The sequence below is a fragment of the Salvia miltiorrhiza genome, chromosome 2 (genome assembly GCF_028751815.1).
Source record: "Salvia miltiorrhiza cultivar Shanhuang (shh) chromosome 2, IMPLAD_Smil_shh, whole genome shotgun sequence".
Taxonomy (NCBI): domain Eukaryota; kingdom Viridiplantae; phylum Streptophyta; class Magnoliopsida; order Lamiales; family Lamiaceae; genus Salvia; species Salvia miltiorrhiza.
The window spans coordinates 23,112,091-23,132,911 of NC_080388.1; the positions used below are offsets into that span (position 1 = coordinate 23,112,091).

Below are 20,821 nucleotides of genomic sequence, written 5' to 3' on the forward strand. Positions count from 1 at the left end.
ATAGAGGACAAAGTTGGGATTTTGAAATGTCACCCTGCACGACTAGTTCTCTAGTCCAGCCAAGACATTGAAAGTCATGTCTTGACTAGACTAGGGGGAGGAGTTGATGAGGATAAAATATGCATTCCTTATTTCTTCAAACGATAACAGCTGAAACGGGCCTGATTTCGGTCGAGCATGGTTGATTTGGTCAATACAGGGTTGACTCAACCCTGAGTGTAGTAATCAACCCGGAGCAGGCCTATTCAGCCTGTAATTAGCCCTGAAATATGGAGATCACCTTATTCCTACCAGGATATGGAGAAGATTCCAATGCAAGAAGGATTCGCGCCTATGATCACGACAACATTTTGTGGATAAGTATGAAGGAACCTAGTTTGAGTAGAATTCGATTATAAAGTCAGTTTCCTATTAGGATTCTTAATAGTTTGCCTATAAATAAAGATGTATCTTCTCATTGTTAGATCACCTAGATTTCTGTTATAACTGTTATTTTTGGACGCAACAGTTAGTTATGATCTTACAAGTTCCAAATCATACAACCTCACAAGTCAACTTTGAATTTTAAAGCTTCAGATAGTGATGTTAAAAAAAATTGACGCATAAAAACTTAAACAACTTGTACAAAATGTAAACAACTTGAATTTTAAGGTCTAGACGAGATGATACTCATTTAGATGATGATATAATCTTATGGAGTTTAGATGAGATGATGCTCAAATGACAAATAAGGTCTTAACTTGAATCTTACTTGTCAATTTAAACAACTTGTACAAAATTAATTAAAATATTGTCTACATACAATTGACAACAAATGTGATACATCAATCCCTCCATCAAATTCAATTTTTTTTAAAAAAAACTTCAATCTTACATTGATCTCTTTTAAAATGTTACTATTAAATAAAAACTTATATAAAAAGACATATTTATTATTCTAACAAAAAGTTAACATTTAATTTAATTGAGAAATATGGTTGAGATTAATACAACTTGAATTATATTACTTCAACTTAAATAAATTTAAAAATAATTTATAAATAAGTAATTACATTATACATAAATAATATTATATAATTTAAATAACTATTTAAAATAATTCTCTGTGGATATTCAACAAGTTACACACTAGTTACTTTCAAAATAAATTGTAAAATCAAGAAAAACAATCTTTACTGATTGAGGTGGTCTCTTGTACACCCGGGTGTACTGTACACCCAGATTGTACCCGACCCGAATCCTGACCCAACTGAACTATCTTGACCCATTTTTTTCTTGAAATGACACTAACACTAACACTAGCACGAAATGACACTAACACGATCTTGGAATGACACTAATACTATATTGTTTTACAAATAACACTATTTCAAAAATAACACTAACATTATTTTGTTTTACAAATGACATTATTTGAAAAATGACAATAACACTACATGTAAATGACACTAACAATATATTAAAATGACACGAACACTACATGTTAATGACACTAACACTTGATATTCGGGTAGAATAGTCCAGTTGAATTAGATCCGGGTGAGGATTCGGGTCGGGTACGGTCCGGGTGTACATGAGATTTTGTATTACTAATTTGAGTTTCTTTTGGAAATATATAACCCAAACAATATGTAATACTCCATCCGTCCACAAAGACTGTGTGGTGGAGTGGAGGGCACAAATTTTAATAAAAGAAGTTGGGGTTAATTGCATAAAATGTCACCAAACTATGCTATTTGTATCAAATTTGTCACTAAACTTTAATTTGTTTCAAATTAAATACTAAACTTGTATTTTGTATCATCTAAGTGTTTAAATTCAAGTTTCCAAATAAACTTATTCCATGTGGCTATTAAAAGCCACGTAGTCATCTCCATGTAAGTCAATTAATTAAAAGATTTGCCATATCATTTTTTTTATATATAAAATAGAGTAAATAAAAGAAAAATAAAAAATTGGGGACAAGTTGAGAATAAATCCTCAGATCGAAAGGTGTAAACAACTGAGAGTACTTATGAAAAGCCAACTAAACTACTATTGATTGGTCCAACGTGAAATTATGTCAATTCCTATCAATTAAAATATGCATACTAGAGAGAACTCATTGTTTTGGATGCATTTACTGAACTAATAGGAATTTGACATTAAACTGTCATGAAAATACTTGACTTTCGTAGACATGCGCAGGCAGATCGCAAAACTATGTTAGAAAAACTACATGCTTTGAGAAAATTATATGCCTCTTCTAGTTGTTTCAATATCTCATTGTTGTACCTTTAATCTATTTTTGGTGAAGAAACTCATTGTTCTACTCATAAATGGCATCTGTTTAAATAAATGCTAAAGATAGAGTTCAAGTTTGCAAAGGCACAACATGTGTTTGATGAAATGTCAGAATGAAAGTTCAAGATCGTGAGAGCTCAAATGTGAGTCTCACAACCTAGCCACATGAAGTTTCTTTTAGCTCCTCCCTGAAATTTCACTTTTTTTTTCTTTCGTTTTTTTTTTTTTCGGTTTTTAATTTACAACTGATTAAAGAATTGTAGTAACACGAGTAATGTTTATTTACAGATGCAGATTAAAGTAATATCAGCAATATTTAACCCATTTTCTATAGTATATTTCAAAGTCTTACATTTGTCATTGATCACCTCAATGAATTCAATGAATTTCAAAGGCTTCTGTAGTTACATCTTGTAACTGTTGTCAATGAATGCAATTCTTTTTAAGTTTTAGTATGCTCTTTGCAGGAATTGAAAAATGTTATTTCTCTATATCCTTGGACCAACGACTAGCTGCAGAACAGGATTTGTGATTATGCACCTTCAGCAACTCCTCAAAAGGCTGAACAAACTAACACAGGTAGATTAACTTGCTCTCAGCATACTAATTTCTTTTACATTTGGCTAAGAAAGAGGAAGCAAAGCTTTGGCATGTAAAATACTAATCAACTAAAAGAAATAATAGAACATTTTTGCTGCATATCAATTCAACAATATAGAGCTTTATAATCTTATTCAAATCAAATACATGAATCAAATGATAAACAAATTAAAAAACTAAAGCTGGAGAATAACTTTTAAAGAAGTTAAAGAATATTTCAATGTGCAAAATCTTAACTTTGTTTTCACCATCAAATCCTCAAACTGACATAACACATAGAGTCAAAGAAAATAAAATAAAAAATCTAAACTAAGTTACTAAATTCATGACATTAAACATGTACTACCAACTCCATTATTTAAAGCTAGCATCTCCATAATTATGACCAGGTGGCACACATATCTTTCTCTTTCTAGCACTAGAATCCTCATGATTTGGTCTCCGTCCTCTTTCCACATTTTGAACTTGATTCATAAAGTTTGCTCCATCTTGCTCAGTTGTTCGAGATACAGGTACAGGCGAATCTTCTATGTTATTAATGCTTTTACAATTCATTGGAATTGTAGCATTTTCTAGGCTTGAAGTTAACATCTGCTAAGTATGAATAAGATTATATGATATTCAATATGCTAATAGAAAACAAAACAATATATATATATATATATATATATATATATATATATATATATATATATGGTTAACCTGAGAAAATGTTTCATCTGATGGAATCATATGATTCTCACGTGAATCAGTAACCTGAAATTGGTTTGATGGCATGCTCTCATTTGCACTAGAAATATTAGGGTACCTGGTTGTACCCTAAGATAAAAAAGAAAAAAAAGAACAAGAAAAGTTGAACATCAAAATGGGAAAGTAAGATAACAAAATTAAGTTATAAGTTCTCAAGTTTTGAACTTACGTCAGGCATCCACTGCATTGTATGTGGCATGGAAATAGAGTGTAACCCACCACTTTGTCCAACACTTTTATTCCTTCTCACCTACAGATAAAAAAAATATAAGAAATATTTTTTTTGAGATAAAGAAGGATCTAAAATACTTAAAACAAACTTACTGGTAATTTTTTTGGTATTGGTTGAGTAGCATCACTCCCTTGTTTCCCATGATATCTTTTATTATGCTCTGTCGACCCACATATTGAACAATGCATAACAGTACCCTTCTTAGAGACCTTTCCACTAACGATTCCGTTCTTGGTTCCATTTGAACCCTCACCAGGTTCCTTCTTTCGCATTATTTGTCTTCTACCTTTTTTTGGCTTTGGAACCTCATTTGGTATGATAGGAGGCATAATGCTTTTAGGCCACATATCTTTTCCATTAGTAGGATTTATCAAATGACTATAAGTCTTCAAGTATGTAGACACTTTATAGCAATTATCAATGTAGTCACAAGGGTTATCATTGTTGTAATACATAGCTGAAATTGCATGACAACATGGTATTCCTGTCAAATCCCACCTCCGACAACTACATGTCTTACCTCGTTTATCAACAACAAACTGCTCATCATGTCCAGTCACTTGGTATTTTTCTCCACCTGACCATTCAGTCTTATAAAACCAACTCAACTGTTTGTTCTTCTCTAACTTCTTCAAAATCTTTGGACAATAAACAGTTTAACATTTCTTCATCATATCTCTTTTTGTATGGATTCTTTTCATTAGCTTTGTTCGAATCATCTCACACATAGTAACCAACCCCTTAGTTCTAGCATCCAAAATCAAGCTATTAAATGATTCACACAAATTATTTAATAACATATCACATCTGGTGTTAGTAAAAAAATGTGACCTTGTCCAGTGATTAGGAGATATATTATTTAAATATTGATATGCCTCATTGTTCAACCTTGCTAGCTTGTCCATTTGTTTCTTGAAAGCATCTGGGTGACTGGCTCTTGCTGAACTCCATAGTAGATCTTTCACTTCTTTCCCTTGAAATCTTAACTTAAAGTTGGCCAAGATGTGTCGCACACAAAATCTGTGCTCACAATAAGGAAATAGTTGCTCGATTGCAGGTAACAGGCCCTATATTAAAACATGACATATTTAAGGAATTATAAGTTGATAAATAAATAACAAATAAATTTATATGAAATTCTTTAATGAATGTTAAATAATATAAGCAATTTTTTTGTACCTTTTGTCGATCACTCATGAAAGAACAAGGATTTCTCTCGTCTATCTCAGGATCTTCTGCCAAGATATCTAAAAACCACATCCAATTTTCTTTGTTCTCTCTTTGAATGGCAGCATAAGCTATTGGGTAAATACAATCATTTGCATCTATCCCAACTGCTGTCAACAATTGGCCACCATATATGCCTTTGAGAAAGCATCCATCCACCGAGATTAGTCGTCTGCATCCTTCTTTGAATCCAACTTTTAGTGCAGCCAAGCAAATATAAATTCCTTGATAAACTCCATTATCTAATTTAAATTTCACAGTCGATCCAGGATTACTCCGCAAAATCTCTAACATGTAATCATGTAACAGAGCAATTTGCTGCTTTTCATCACCATCTATCATCTTCACAGCGATATCCTTAGCCCTCCATGCAACTAGCCGGGAAATATCAACTTTTTGATTCTTCTTAACTGCTTGAATTATCCCATTTATTGACCATGTTGGATTAGCCCTAAAATTATCCATGTAGTTATTTGCAATCCAAATTGCATTTACATGTCTAATATGATGTGTCCTTGCGCAATCATGCTGTAAGATTTCAGATTTGATTTGCACTGTATTCTTATCATTTGACATCAAAGAAGCCCAAATGTAAAAAGGGCATCCTGCTCTCTTGCAATATGCTTTGCATCTCAGTTTGTTATTAGGATAAAACTTAATCTCCACTCTCTGCCTAATTGCATTTTCCTTTGCAGCTCTCTTAAACTGTTTAAAATTCTGAAACTTCATTCCAATCTCCAATTCTTGAATCTCTATATCTGTTCGTTCATTGAATTCAACATATCTAGGTTTTCTAGATATTATATGCTCTTCATCACTCTCAGAACAAGATAATAAAACATCAGAATCACCATTACTACCATCAAAGTCAGCTTCTCCATCAACATTTGTTGTCGCTTTAGCTATAATCATTTCATTCTCATTCGCAAAAACATTATCAGAATCATCATCTTCATTATCTTGTAGGTCATAGTCTGAGTCAATAAAGTCACCATCTTCGTTGTCACTTCTTTCGGTATCATATGTCTTTTTTGCAACATCTGTCATATTTTGAACTTCTATGCCTGTGTATTCATAAATTTCATCTCTAATGTACACATGCATAATTCTAGAAGCATCAACAAACATAGACATCTCAATGGCATCTGTATCACTTTTCAAAGATCTTAACCCATCACTTAACATCTTTCCTGGATGCAACCAAAAGAATGACTTACAATCCACTGCTTGAATTCCTATTTCTTCAGCCATGCTTTTTACCTCAAGCATTGATATCTTATCACTACTACAATAATCAACATGCCCAATCTTCCTCTCCTTAAAATCATTTGAAGCATTTTTTTCAAATTGATACATGTGTATACTGAAGTATTCAGATTCATTCCCTTGAACACAACAAAATTCAATTTCAAATTACGTATTCACAACAATGAAGAAGCTTTATTAAATAATTGATGTCTTATTTTGAAATTAAAATTACCATATTCAGGTCTGGTATCTCGCGGAAGCCTCAATCTCCAATCCATTGCCATAATTCTGCATGAAAAAAAAAAGAATTAGAATATATCACCTATATTATCTTCTCAATAAACAATTCATCAAGTATTGTATTAAGAGATTTTAAGTTTTTTTTTTTTATAAAAGTGTGATAATCAAATGATACTCATCTTGATGTCAGCGTACAATCAACAAGCCCAAAAATAAGACAAACTTGATAATTATTAAAACAATACTATTGTAGACTCTAAAGTATGAAAACATTAATATGAAGTATAAGGAAGAAATATTATAGCGAAAGAAAAGAGAGAAATAAACCTTGCGATCACAAGCACAGAAGAGAAGACAATTTAGCAAAAGAAAACTTCTGATATTTGGGAGAAGAAATTCGCTCTTGTTTCCACAACGTTAATCTGCTGTAGTGTGCTGTAGGAGCAGGAGTAGGAGTAGGAGTAAGAGTTTAAGTTTACGTAGGTTGAGATTAGGTTTTCTTTTATTTACTCTATTTTATATAAAAAAAATGATATGGCAAATCTTTTAATTAATTGACTTACATGGAGATGACTACGTGGCTTTTAATAGCCACATGGAATAAGTTTATTTGGAAACTTGAATTTAAACACTTAAATGATACAAAATACAAGTTTAGTATTTAATTTGAAACAAATTAAAGTTTAGTGACAAATTTGATACAAATAGCATAGTTTGGTGACATTTTATGCAATTAACCCAAAGAAATTGAAAGATTTGATTTTAGTGTTAAAGAGTAATATTGGGTCCACTAAAATATAAAAGTAAATAATGAATATTTTGTAAATATTGAGTGTGAATAAAGTTTATAGTACAAATAAAATTTCTAAAAAATGAAAACACACTATCTTTGTGCACGGACTAAAATAGTACTTCATAAACACGTATGTGGTGGAGTACAAAATATTTTTGAAGTGATAAAACAAGCCAAAATACATTCAGCTAAAGGGGGAAATACATAAGTTTCCCATAGACGGAGAATCAGTTCACAATCTCTTCGAAGATCTGAGTTTTGGAGATTCAATTTCACAAATCCCTTCAAGATCTCGCTCTCATGGCTCCCGCCGCTCCCAAGTCCGGTGATGTGATTTTCGCCAGTGTAGATCGCGTTGTAAGTGTTCTCTCCCCAGAAAATCAACGCTGTTTTCCTTTTTCCATTTTCTCCTGAATTCTTCAGTTTATTCAATATGATTGTTCTTTGTTCTGTTTCATGTATCACGGTTGATTGCGGGACTCTATTTGGTAGAACGCGGAGCTTTTTACTCTGACATACGGTGCTATCGTGCGCCAGCTGATTACCGATCTGGAGGAAGTGGAGGAGGTTAACAAGCAGCTCGATCAAATGTAAATGATTTCTCTCTCTCTTTCTCTCTACATTTTTTACTTCTTTCAGAATAGCTCTTTATACAATTGATGATTTTGCGTTAGTCTTCTTTTTCTCTTGATATTGTTTTTGCTTTTGAAGTTATCTTGGGTTACAGTTGAGTTTTTCATTACTTGAATTTTTCCATCTCAGGGGTTATAATATCGGGGTCCGTCTGGTTGATGAATTTCTTGCCAAATCAAGCGTGTCAAGGTGTGTCGATTTCAGGGAAACAGCTGAAGTCATTGCCAAGGTCTTATCTCGTATTCTCTTTTTCATACAGTTGTTTGTGCTATTGAATTGAAGAAATTGGTGCTTTTTGGGAGTTAAGGATTGCATCCATGATTTACCTTGAATCCTTTTGTTTTTGCTTAAATATATTCTAGGAAACGAAAATGGAATTTGTGCAGATTGAAGATATAATTTCACTGCTAGAGTAGTGGGAAATTATGTCACTAAGCACTTTCTGTGTTCTCTTATTTAAACCTACTAGGAAATAATGTCGATCAAATAGCCAGAATATTTTTATGCTCAAATGAATGTGTAATAAGAGCAAGCACATAGCGCATGCAATGTTTTTAACGTGGAAACAGTGCCCAGCATGTCAAGTAAAAGCCATAATACTATAGCAGTTCTCTAAAATAATCTTTGCTATGATCTAAATCAGGTATGCAAGTTCTAGCTGCTGCAGGTGATATCCATTTACTAAAACTGCAAATTATATAACACATGGCAAACAAGTAGCATCTGCAATGATGGAAAACTAGAGAGCTATCATCAAGTAGGACTTTAATGTCTAAAATCATCTTCTGGAGTCAGGTGTCTTCAAAATTTCTCTCATTATAGAGCTTTGTCCCAATTCCGGCACCACCCTCCTCAATCTAGCTCTTTTACAAAACACAACGTCTCTTCCACAAAGGCCAATGAAATGTATCTACTAAGGCTATCATTTTATCTCATCTGAAGTTCCCTTCTAAACTGCCACCAAGATGCAACTTCACAAACTAACCATCTTAGTCTGACCATTCATTCTAGAAATTCCATGCAGTGGCTGCACTCTTCACTTTGGAGACCATAGGGGTATATTCATTATAGTAAGGTTGATTGATGGGTAAATGTAGATGGCATCATTTTGTTATGAATTGTCCATTGCCATTGCCATGTGCTTACCTTCACATTGAACGATAAATCACTTTTAGCTTTATAATATAAGTGCTAGAGACTTATGCTATGCCATATCAGGAGTACAACTCATGAATTTCTTTGAAGCTCTCCACGTGAACTCATTGCTTTTACGTATATGTGTGATTGTTTCTGTTCTCAATATTTTCATCTACAGGTTGGATTCAAAATGTTCCTAGGAGTCACTGCATCTGTCACTAACTGGGATGCAGAGGGGACAACCTGTAGTCTCATTTTGGAAGACAATCCTTTGGTAGACTTTGTTGAGCTGCCTGATACCTGTCAAGGTCTTCATTACTGCAATATTTTAAGTGGAGTTGTCAGAGGGGCTCTCGAGATGGTGAGCATTCTACTCTCTATTACAACTCGTTTGCTTGCCTCTGTATTTTGCTTGTGTGCATCTTAGTTAATATATCAATTCAGCATCTAACACTTAAATTAGTTGTATGAGTTTAGTCCTCTTGAAGTATGACTAATAAGACTGTCTGGGTATTTATGCATACTCTTATGAGTGCTGCTATTAAGATATGAGCTGTTGAGTATTTGGGAAAATAAGTTGTGAGCTCATACTCAATTAATTCTCTACTAAAGCTCAGACAAGCAATTCTTAAACTATTTAAGCAACTAAGGTTTAAGAAGGGCAAATAAAGTAGAATGAACCATGATTACAATGCAGGAGGTTGGGTTAGTAGACAAGGATGATCTACCAGAACATTCTCTTTTCCCTTTTCATTTTCCTCTTTGCGTTCTTTTTTCTTTCTCCCGCCCTCTTGTTGTGGGTTATGTTTAGATGAAGTATCAACAGCATGTGAGATGAGTAGAGTCATGACCACAAATTTTTAAGTGTGTTACAATTATCATCTCTATTTTTTTGTTTAGGTCTCAATGAAAACCGAGGTCACATGGCTGCGCGACATGCTGAGAGGAGATGATGTATTCGAGTTGCAAGTCAAACTTCTGAAGCAAGTTCCTGAGGAGTACCCATACAAAGATGACGAGTGACTTACTTCTTTTGCTCTTAAGTGGATATAGTCTATATTATCCTTGTAACTTCACTCTTCATTTGGATATTTCGCACACCCTTTTGGTGTAGCAACATTTCCTTGCAAGTAATATTACGTGGAACGACATTGCCCATAATTAAAAAAGCAAATGAAGAAAAGGAATTAATTAAATGACTAGTGTTTGCTCTTGCATCTCCAAGTGGTTAGATATTTGTTGTGCTTATTTTTGGTTCTGCTCTCACTCTCACAGATGCCTTAGCAATACCAGGTACATGTGTCTTGGTTGGCGCCTAGATTATGATGTTTCCCCTACCCATTTTTAAGTCACCTGATTTATCTAAAACACTTCATAAATGATTATATATTTTTCATCAATACTCCATTTGCCTCCAATTTTATGTCCCTTTTGTCATTTTAGTTTGTCCCTCAATTATATGCTTATTTCTATTTTTGGTAAAATTATTTCATACAACCTTATAAAAGTGAGACCCATATTTTTATTTTAATCATTTGAAACTATGATAAATGTGAGACTCTTATTCTATTCATAACACAATCATTTTATTAAAATTCATGAAATTAAGTAAAATTTGTTTCTTTGTCGGTCTGTGATAATTAGATCGCGTAAAAAATGAAAAACAATAGGAAGTGTTTACTTTTAACTTTTAAGGATCGGTCTTAATAAATAAAAATAGTAAAATTAGATAAATAAAAATAGTATCTAGTGTTTAATAAGAGAATGGATACAAGTGACTTTGGAGTGATTACATGTTTTCAAGGTTAGACAATTAAGTTTTGACTTAATAGTATGAGGGGCTGTTTGATATGGGTTTATAGGTAGGATAAATTAAATTAATACAGATTAGTGTGATGTTTGATATCATGTTATATTAATGTGGTCAACTCCTACTTAATCCCACTTCTACGTACTATTTTGTGGGGATAACCCATACTACTAACCCCCCCCCAATCCGAAGTTACTGCGAAGTTGGATAAAAATTCTGCTATCCTTCCTCACGCATATCGATGCAAATGCCCAAACCCTAGTTCCTCACCCCATTTTCACACTTCCATTTTCGTCTATGCCCCTCGCGACTCCTTCCTGCAAATTGAAGCAATTTTGAACTCTTCTGCCGATTTCCATCTCTGCCGATTTTGGAGGCGACGGCGGCAGGCTTAGCTCGTCGCCGGCAACGGATTGGTTAGAAATTTGGGCCGCCGACCTCCTGGTCGTCGTTGTGGGCTCGTCAAGCATCTTCTATTTTCAGGTGAGAACATTTTCTGCCATTTAAATCTTCCATTACAAATCGAATTTCGTTTTATTTTCTACCATTGAAATTTTAGTTTTCGATCAACCTTTGAAAAATTTCAACTCTTTTGTCGATTTCTCTCTCCGCCGCTTTTCGTGGCGGCGACAGCAGGCTTAGATCGTCCACTGCAACGGATTGGTGAGAAATTTGGACCGCCGGCAACCTGCTCGTCGTTGTGGGCTCGTGAAGCATCTTCTTTTTTCAGGTGAGCAACATTTGCTGCGCTTGCCGATTTCGCCATTACAATTTCAATTTCGTTTTTTTCTACCTTCGAAATTTTAGAACTGGAGCAACCTTTTAAAATTTTAGGGTTCCCATTTCATAATTTACAGCCAGGCGACACTGAACTTTAAGAAATTTTGGTTCACACCTCCTGTTCTGTAAAATAGAGAATCTGATAATCTGCCACTCTGATTCTGTGGCAGCTAATTGAAACAAATCGCATTGCTACGATTCATATTTGGTAGGGGACACCAAAAGAGGACCTTTTTCACAAACCACTGAACAGCTAAGGTGAGTTGTGATTTATGCTTAATTGTTCTAATTTTAGGGGTTTGCATGAGCATGTTTTGAGTTAAATCTTCTAGAAATTAGTGCGTTTTATGGTTTATTTTATGCTTTGCAGGAGATTTAGGTTTTATTGAGGGAAGAGTGCAATTTTGGAGAATTTGGATGAATTTGGCATTTTTTGGGTGTTCTGGTGTGCAGAGCTGAGCGACGAGCCCAGCACTGTAATGCAGAGCTGATCAGCGAGCCCAGCACCGTACCGCAAAGCTGAGCTGCGAGCCCAGCACTGTAATGCAGAGCTGAGTTGTGAGCCCAGCACCGTATCGCCAGAGCTGAGCTGCGAGCATAGCCCTGTCGCCAGAGCTGAGCTGACTTGCAAAGTAGAGCCGAAATTTCCAGAGCTGAACTTCCCTGTGCATAGCTAAAATCTGCAGAGCAGAGCTGAATTCGTTAGAGCCGACTTCCAGCTCTGTCATGCTGTTCCAGAGCTGACTTCCAGCTCTGACTACCTTTCCCGAGCTGACGCACCAGAGTTCGCCTTCCAGTGCATAGTTACTCTCGCCAGAGCTAAATTTCCAGAGCTGACTTCCAGCTCTGCCATGACCGCCAGAGCTGACTTCCAGCTCTGCCATGATCGCCAAAGTAAATTTGACAGAGCAGAGCTAAGGATCGACAGAGTCAACTTATGCAGAGCTGACTTTTCAGCTCTGCACTTTTTCAGAGCTCGCTAATACAGAGCTGACTTTCAGCTCTGCACTTCCCTTTTCAGAGCTGAACGTGCTGAATTGATGATTCTCGCCAGGATGAGATTTCTTGAAGAACACGCCAGCTAGAGTTACCTTATCTTGCATGATTCTATTGCCTTTAGGAGTCCAGCTTTGGATGGCAACTTTGAGGACAAGTCTATAAATAGGGCTTTGTTTTGCATTGAAAAACGTCTTTTGCCCTAATTTTGAGTTCACGCCTAGTTAGCCAAAGTTAGGTTTTTATTGCTTTCTTAGTTAGTTTCGATTTATGTTCTTTCAATTCATGTTTTAGATTAGTTTTCGTTTAGAGTTGTGATTACGTGACAGATTACTTCTCGAGACGAATTTATAGTATTTCTTTAATGAAGTTTATTTATTTGCTTTTACTTATGCTTTCTCTAAATTTTGCAAATTTAGTTTATGCGTTTTTATTATGCACTTTAAATTCTGAAATTTCGTTTCTGCCTAGTTAGATTAGATTATAAGATTTTAATTAAAGTTATTTAAATTTAATTTGCCTAGTCAATTCTTTACTTTAAGTTCATTTAATTCTTGCCTAGGGTTTAATAGTTTCACGCCTAGATAATTTTAAGATTAAGTTTATAGTTAAGTTTAAATTACAAGCATTAGTTAATAATTCCTTTTCGCCTAGTTAAGTTTAATTCACGTAAATTTACTTTCCATGCTTTAGTTTAATAATCTCCATTTTACAGTTTTTCTCGTGACATAATTAAAAACCCTTAAAAATCTTCCTTGAGAGATGACATTGGGTCAACTTACCATCGCTAGGATGTTCTTGTTCTATTGCAAGTCATACTAGAGGTGTTTCTAGGTTGAGTCAAATTTTAGCGCCGTTGCCGGGGAAAGTTTTAGGCGTTTTAGTTGTGTCGCTTTTCTTTCTGCTTTTACTTGTTTTATTTAATTTTCAGTTTTTTCTCGTTTTTGTTATTTTTTTTTTCTCTCCCGCCGGTGCGTTTGATCCGTTTGTTAGTGTTGTGCATAGTTCAGCCCTGCCGAGTCCAGCGCTGACGAGTCCAGAGCTGGAAAGTCCAGCACTGACAAGTCCAGTTCAGACAAGTCTGTGGAAGAAGAGCCAGCCATCCGCCATCATGCTTCGAGCTTAAGATAGGAATTCTATGGCAGAATATTTTGATATTTGTGTGTACATGAGCCGTTTGGAGGAAGCAATTCCCAAGTATGGAGTTACGCAGATCCAATACCATGAAGTCATACGAACGTTGGCGAAATTGCCCAAACTTTTTAAGGTTGGGCATAACTCGCAAATACATTTGCGTGATTCTGATCCTGACAGCACCATTCAAGCCTTCATACACGCGATCATGTCAGTCATTCAATCGGCACAACAGGATGTTGAGTGTGTTGACGCAACAGTGAAATGTTTTGAGACTCACGTCCTTCAAGTTGTTAGTTGGTTGAGAGAAATGGTACGCCAGTGCAAGGGAGAAAATCCAGCACTGCAGACTCCAGCCCTGCAAGGACCAGCTCTACCCAGACCAGCGCTGCCCAGTCCAGCCCTGCAAGGTCCAGCTCTACCCAGACCAGCGCTGCCCAGTCCAGCCCTGCAAGGCCCAGCTCTACCTAGTCCAGCGCTGCCCAATGCAGCACTGCAGAATTCAGCTGTGCAAAATCCAGCTATGCATAATCTAGCTCTGCAGAATTCGGCCTTGCCAAATCCAGCCCTGCAGAATCCAGCCATGCAGAATGCAGCACTGCAGAATTCAGCCCTGCAAAGTCCAGTCTTGCCGAGCCCAGCTCTGACCAGTCCAGCACTGCCGAGCCCAACTCTGACCAGTCCAGCTCTGACAAGCCCCTGCCAGGAAGAGAAGGCAGCGCAGCAGATAGAAAGAGAGTTGGAGAAAGAGGAGGTTCTTGTGTCTTTGTTGGATGGTGATGATTTAATCGAGTTGGTGGATGAGTATATGATAGAGTTTGAATGCTAGGCAAATTTAGAGGAAGATTCTACCGAGATGTTGGAAGAGCCTGAATTGGCCTTTGCCAAGACACTAAGCGATGCCAAGCAAAACAAAATTTCTACACCCTCTATTTCTTTGGTTGTTCATTATTGTTATATCATTGCCTCTGACACGTTTTTCTCCAATAATTTTATGCAGGGACGTGACGATGATGCAAAGGAGGTGAACTCCACATGTCTAAAAGGGACGAGCATGACTCCATCAATTTTATCTTTTGGATCGGTAGATGCGGTGGATGATGAAGATGAAATGGTCCGAATAATGGAGTGGTTCAAGCTTGAGTCTGATTTCGGATAACACTTGCTAAGTCGGGCTGGCGACTTTAAAACTAGCGCTTGGTGGGAGGCAATCCACCGTTGGTTTAGTTTTTGTTTTTGTTTGTCTTGTTCTTTGTTTTTTCTATTTTTGTTTCGTTCCTTGTCTTTGGTTGCTTGTGCGCATACTTTGATTTTTGGGTGTTAATGACTTTGTTTTCAGCACTGCAATTTCTGCTCTGACCTTGCTGCCAGCGCTGAAGGCTGCCAGCGCTGCCCAGATCCCGCACTGAAGAATGCCAGCGCCAAAAAGTTGATCACTAATTTATTAGCAACAAAATACCGCAACTAACACAGTGCAATTGTAGCAAAAATTGGTAACCGAGTATCGTATCCACATGGACTGATAAACAAAATTACTCTAACTATTCCCTAAACAGACACTGACAGTAGACAGGCAAAGCAAATAAGACGGTGAATCAAATACTCAACTTAATAAAATAAAATCTAAACAGCAGAAAAACAATGATAAATAAATCAAATATTAAAAGACTCTGACCCTAGGGATGTACTTTTACTAATTAACTACATGCATTTAATCTATTGATTCAATTACCAATTTAATCCAACCTTGATGAGAGATCACAGAACTATTCACAAGCTTCTCTAACGAACACCTATGAAAGTAGATTAATTTACCCCTCTTCACATTCAAGACTCCAAGGAATAAATTAACTCCCAAGCGTACACAAAGAATAGCTCCCTATAGTTTCACCTATCCCATTCAAGTGTCAAGGCTACTACTATAACATGCATTCTTGAATCGGCTGAACAATTATCGTATTCAAGTCTTCAAATCGAACAACTAGACATATAAATTATTGGCCAAATAATTCACAAGAAATTAAGCACCATGAATCATGAATCACAAGTTGGAAGGCAAATTGATATCAATAAATCATACACACATAATTAATCAGCTTATGTACAAACCCTAGGTTCAGATTAAAGAACTAGCCAGACATCGCAAAAGAAAACATAAACATAATAAATAAGAAAGCAATTGTAAAAAACTAAATTATATAAAACCGAAAGTAGAACAATTGTAGCAGCTTGAATCTTCAATCTTGAGGAAATCCAATCCAAGCAGTAAATACTGGAAAGAAATAAATTCTAAAGCTATGAAATTGAAAAATAAAAGTTGGGAACTGAAAAAGGAACCCTAAATAGGTCAAAAGAGGACCTATATATAGGCACAGAGGATAAATACAGTATAGAGCTCGAAAATACTGATAAAATCCGAAAATCCCGCAAAATCCCGAAAATTCGGAAATTCCCGTCGGGCACTATTAACTGCTGCGCGCGACTTTCTTGTTTCGGCCATATCTTTCTCGTCCGAACTCGGATTTGCGAACCGTTTGCGCCTACGAACTCATATCGAGACGAACTACAACTTTCATTAAGATCAACAGTCCAAATTCGAACTTCATATTTCTGTAAAATTCATCAAAGTACGAGCAAGTAACATATTTCACAATATAAAGCAATTTAAGCACAAAACAATCATCAAACACTCAATTTCCTATAAAATTAACATCATAAGAATATTAAAAACCATGGAAACATGAGTGTTATCAACTCCCCCAAAATTAATCCATTGTTCGTCCTCGAATAATGAGAAGAACGCAATCAATAAAGCGAATGAGTAAGAACTCTAGCTCTCCGAAAAATAAAAGATAATGGAATTCTCAAATCTTCAATAATTAAGCACAAAAATTTACCAATAAGCACAACCTATAGTAAAATCAACCTTGACATTCCAAACAATTGAATCTCACAAGGTATGTATATCACTCAACTCTCAATTTGATGGAATATATATGACGTGTATGCTCTCATCGAATTCAATGCAATGCAGATCACTTACCATAAGCTTGCCAATCGTCTACAATCTCCATCGCTAATAGTGTGCCAGGACTAAGATGAAAAAGGTCTTTTTCTTTGGGTTATACTGTAGGGACATTGGTTAAGGTAGGGAAATATAGGCTAAGTGATTCAAAATAATTTAAGAACACCAACCTTATAGCTTCACAAATCAAGTATGGAATAAATTTCATCTTCCTCCCAACTATGCCACCATAATTAACACAACTCAAGGGATTTAATCATCACAAAACAGAACTAAACACTCTTTTATGCTCTCCATTTATTTCCAACAAACAAAGTCGATTTTCTAACAAATTTATCAATAAACACTCGACTTTATATTTTTTTTTCTTTTTCTTTTTTTTTCTTTTATTTTTTTTTTTCTTTTTTTTCAACAATTTTTTTTTCTTTTTTTTTTCTTTTTTCTCACAACCTTCTAGAGCTTATAAGAGTAAATAGTAGCACAATATCATCCCTTCTTTTCACAACCCACTATGAATATTCACCATACAAAGATTCCCATATACTACATCACCCCCTATCATCCGGCTAAAGAATAAAAGCTAAATAGGCTCAAAGTGGATAACAAAGGATAATTTTTTCGTTAAGGACAGTGTTTGGGAAAATAATGAGGCTAACAAAAGATGGTCTAAAATCATCTCTTAATCCTTGGCACAACAACAACCTCAACACAGAAACCATGGCAAGCTCTAGAAGATCACCACATGCATGACAAAACTCACAACAAAGAATAAACTGTGTATGATAAACAGTTATGGCTCAAAATCTCACAGGTTTATTCAACGTCTAAAAGTCAAGGTCAAAATCACTCTAGATTTATGCAAATTAGTTCCAATTATGCTCAAATCATCAAAGAAAAATCAAACTCAATTTTTTTTTTCCACAGAAATCATCATTGGCATCTCACCAGAAATCTAATGGAGCATAAATCATCTAAAAAAAACAAAACAAACACACACCACCAACCAAGCAGGATAAAACAATAAAGCCAACAAAAAGATAAAAGTGATACACATATCTAATCTCACCCCCTCCCCCAAACTTATTACAGAACATAAGTTCGAAAGTAAGTTTGGAGGGATGATGATATGTGTGTCACTACTCACAGAAAATACATGCTCCACGGTGGTAGTATGGACAAGGCGCGAGTTCCCGCATCTTCCAAGCTCAACACTGCACTAAACTCTCAAACAAAACAAAGAAAACAAAGAAACAAAAAGAAACTAAAAGAAAGAAAATAAAACAACGAAAACGGTTGGGTTACCTCCCAACAAGTGCTTAATTTAACGTCTAGAGCTCGACGATACCTCATGACGCATCCTATCCCCACACGCTGGAAAACAAAGAGGGGCATCAAAAGAATGCAAACCTCTAAATCCCAAAACACCTCTGAAAAGGTAAGCCAAGCAATCACACAAGCAACGATAAAGCAATCGGGATCATTATGCTTCAAAGATATCTCCAAGAACTTGACTATCTTTTCATCTGAATTTGGCTTGGCCAAGCAGCGGGGGATTGGAGCAGCAAGCTTGTAGTTGGACATGGGAGGAGCAGGAATAGAAACATGCTCAATAGCAGCAGAAATATGAGGGATGCTAAAATCCTCATTTGGAATAAAGGGCTCATCAACTGCTATTTTCTCAATCTCCTCATCTTTCTCCTCGGCATCCTGCAGCTTTGAATATGACTGATGTTGTGCACGCCTGTCCGATTCTTCGAGCAGTCTTTCCAGATCTTCCACTATACGCCTATACTCTGAGGGACACATCAGTCAAACATCAGGAGCAATGAAATTAAAAAAAAATAAAAATAAAAGCCTGAAATAATGTCTAAGTCCTATCAGGAATATTAAAGTAAATTCTACACAGTCCCCGGCAACGGCGCCAAAAAATTGATCACTAATTTATTAGCAACAAAATACCGCAACTAACACAGTGCAATTGTAGTAAATATTGGTAACCGAGTATCGTATCCACAGGGACTGATAAACGAAATTACTCTAACTATTCCCTAAACAGACACTGACAGTAGACAAGCAAAGCAAATAAGACGGTGAATCAAATACTCAACTTAATAAAATAAAATCTAAACAGCAGAAAAACAATGATAAATAAATCAAATATTAAAAGAATCTGACCCTAGGGATGTACTTTTACTAATTAACTACATGCATTTAATCTATTGATTCAATTACCAATTTAATCCAACCCTGATGAGAGATCACAGAACTATTCACAAGCTTCTCTAACGAACACCTATGAAAGTAGATTAATTTACCCCTCTTCACATTCAAGACTCCAAGGAATAAATTAACTCCCAAGCGTACACAAAGAATAGCTCCCTATAGTTTCACCTATCCCATTCAAGTGTCAAGGCTACTACTATAACATGCATTCTTGAATCGGCTGAACAATTATCGTATTCAAGTCTTCAAATCGAACAACTAGACATATAAATTATTGGCCAAATAATTCACAAGAAATTAAGCACCATGAATCATGAATCACAAGTTGGAAGGCAAATTGATATCAATAAATCATACACACATAATTAATCAGCTTATGTACAAACCCTAGGTTCAGATTAAAGAACTAGTCAGACATCGCAAAAGAAAACATAAACATAATAAATAAGAAAGCAATTGTAAAAAACTAAATTATATAAAACCGAAAGTAGAACAATTGTAGCAGCTTGAATCTTCAATCTTGAGGAAATTCAATCCAAACAGTAAATACTGGAAAGAAATAAATTCTAAAGCTATGAAATTGAAAAATAAATTGGGAACTGAAAAAGGAACCCTAGATAGGTCAAAAGAGGACCTATATATAGGCACAGAGGATAAATACAGTATAGAGCTCGAAAATACTGATAAAATCCGAAAATCCCGCAAAATCCCGAAAATTCGGAAATTCCCGTCGGGCACTATTAACTGCTGCGCGCGACTTTCTTGTTTCGGCCATATCTTTCTCGTACGAACTCGGATTTGCGAACCGTTTGCGCCTACGAACTCGTATCGAGACAAACTACAACTTTCATTAAGATCAACAGTCCAAATGCGAACTACATATTTCTGTAAAATTCATCAAAGTACGAGCAAGTAACATATTTCACAATATAAAGCAATTTAAGCACAAAACAATCATCAAACACTCAATTTCCTATAAAATTAACATCATAAGAACATTAAAAACCATGGAAACATGAGTGTTATCAGCTGCCCAGATCCAGAGCTGCCTTCTCTATTCTGCAAAAGGCCGCAAATCTCACTTTTCACCGCCTCTCACAATGGTTTAGCTTTTCAATGCCGATAATCAGGGATGTTTTCTATCTCTTTTTCTTTTGCCCTGAGGACATGGCATGCTTTAAGTGTGGGGGGAGGGGTGTTTTGTTGTGTTTATGCTTTCAATTGGGCGAGATTAGACTACTTTTTATGCTTAGTTTTTGGTCTCAAATCTTGCTAATTTTTATGAATTTGTGGAAGAGAAGATGGTTTTCGATGTGATTTTCGGGTTTTGTGAATGAATGGTGGTTATTCTTATTTTACTTTTGATATATGTTTCTTGTTTGTGCAATGAATTATGAGTTTTGTTGCAACACGATTGTAAGTAAGTAAAACGTGATTTGTCCGGTAGATGCTAGAAGGAGTTTTGTCATTGTGATTGCCTACGATCGTATCTTATCTGTGAAAAAAAGCGCTGAAAATCAGCTCTAATTTTGCCAGCTCTGAAACATCTGGCCTGTTCTGAAACGTGACAGCTCTGAGTCTCTGCTCCTCTAGTCTAACTATGAGCATGGGAAACCACGTGAAAAGACTTTGGATTACATCCAAATGATTTTTATTTCATGAATTATGGCTCAACTGTCGAAATCTTAAGCACACAAAGTGAAAAAAAAA

At 35.6% G+C, this 20,821-nt stretch overlaps 3 protein-coding genes across 3 annotated transcripts; 2 read left to right on the plus strand and 1 right to left on the minus strand.

Moving 5' to 3' along the window:
- Positions 1 to 3,775: 3,775 nt before the first annotated feature.
- On the minus strand, positions 3,776 to 4,933 carry LOC131008151 (uncharacterized). Its single transcript, XM_057935045.1, has 2 exons — positions 3,958 to 4,933; positions 3,776 to 3,883 (listed from the first exon to the last, which is right to left on the minus strand). The coding sequence occupies exons 1-2, from the start codon at positions 4,318 to 4,320 to the stop codon at positions 3,776 to 3,778; spliced, it is 471 nt and encodes a 156-aa protein (XP_057791028.1). The 5' UTR covers positions 4,321 to 4,933.
- A 2,562-nt stretch (positions 4,934 to 7,495) lies between these two features.
- LOC131011630 (uncharacterized) lies at positions 7,496 to 10,339 on the plus strand. Its single transcript, XM_057939401.1, has 5 exons — positions 7,496 to 7,730; positions 7,866 to 7,963; positions 8,136 to 8,235; positions 9,322 to 9,504; positions 10,044 to 10,339. The coding sequence occupies exons 1-5, from the start codon at positions 7,674 to 7,676 to the stop codon at positions 10,164 to 10,166; spliced, it is 561 nt and encodes a 186-aa protein (XP_057795384.1). The 5' UTR covers positions 7,496 to 7,673; the 3' UTR covers positions 10,167 to 10,339.
- A 3,528-nt stretch (positions 10,340 to 13,867) lies between these two features.
- On the plus strand, positions 13,868 to 14,692 carry LOC131008152 (uncharacterized). Its single transcript, XM_057935046.1, has one exon. It carries the CDS (start codon positions 13,868 to 13,870, stop codon positions 14,690 to 14,692), a length of 825 nt encoding a protein of 274 aa, XP_057791029.1.
- Positions 14,693 to 20,821: the final 6,129 nt, after the last annotated feature.

Excerpts from the sequence above, each read along its gene's own strand:
- LOC131011630 (XM_057939401.1), top strand. The coding sequence starts at position 7,674 with ATGGCTCCCGCCGCTCCCAAGTCCGGTGATGTGATTTTCGCCAGTGTA. Across the intron at positions 7,964-8,135 it reads AACAAGCAGCTCGATCAAAT|GGGTTATAATATCGGGGTCC; the intron begins GTAAATGATTTC and ends TTTCCATCTCAG. Across the intron at positions 8,236-9,321 it reads CAGCTGAAGTCATTGCCAAG|GTTGGATTCAAAATGTTCCT; the intron begins GTCTTATCTCGT and ends TTTCATCTACAG.
- LOC131008151 (XM_057935045.1), bottom strand. The coding sequence starts at position 4,320 with ATGTATTACAACAATGATAACCCTTGTGACTACATTGATAATTGCTAT. Across the intron at positions 3,884-3,957 it reads CAATACCAAAAAAATTACCA|GTGAGAAGGAATAAAAGTGT; the intron begins GTAAGTTTGTTT and ends TTTTATCTGTAG.
- LOC131008152 (XM_057935046.1), top strand. The coding sequence starts at position 13,868 with ATGGCAGAATATTTTGATATTTGTGTGTACATGAGCCGTTTGGAGGAA.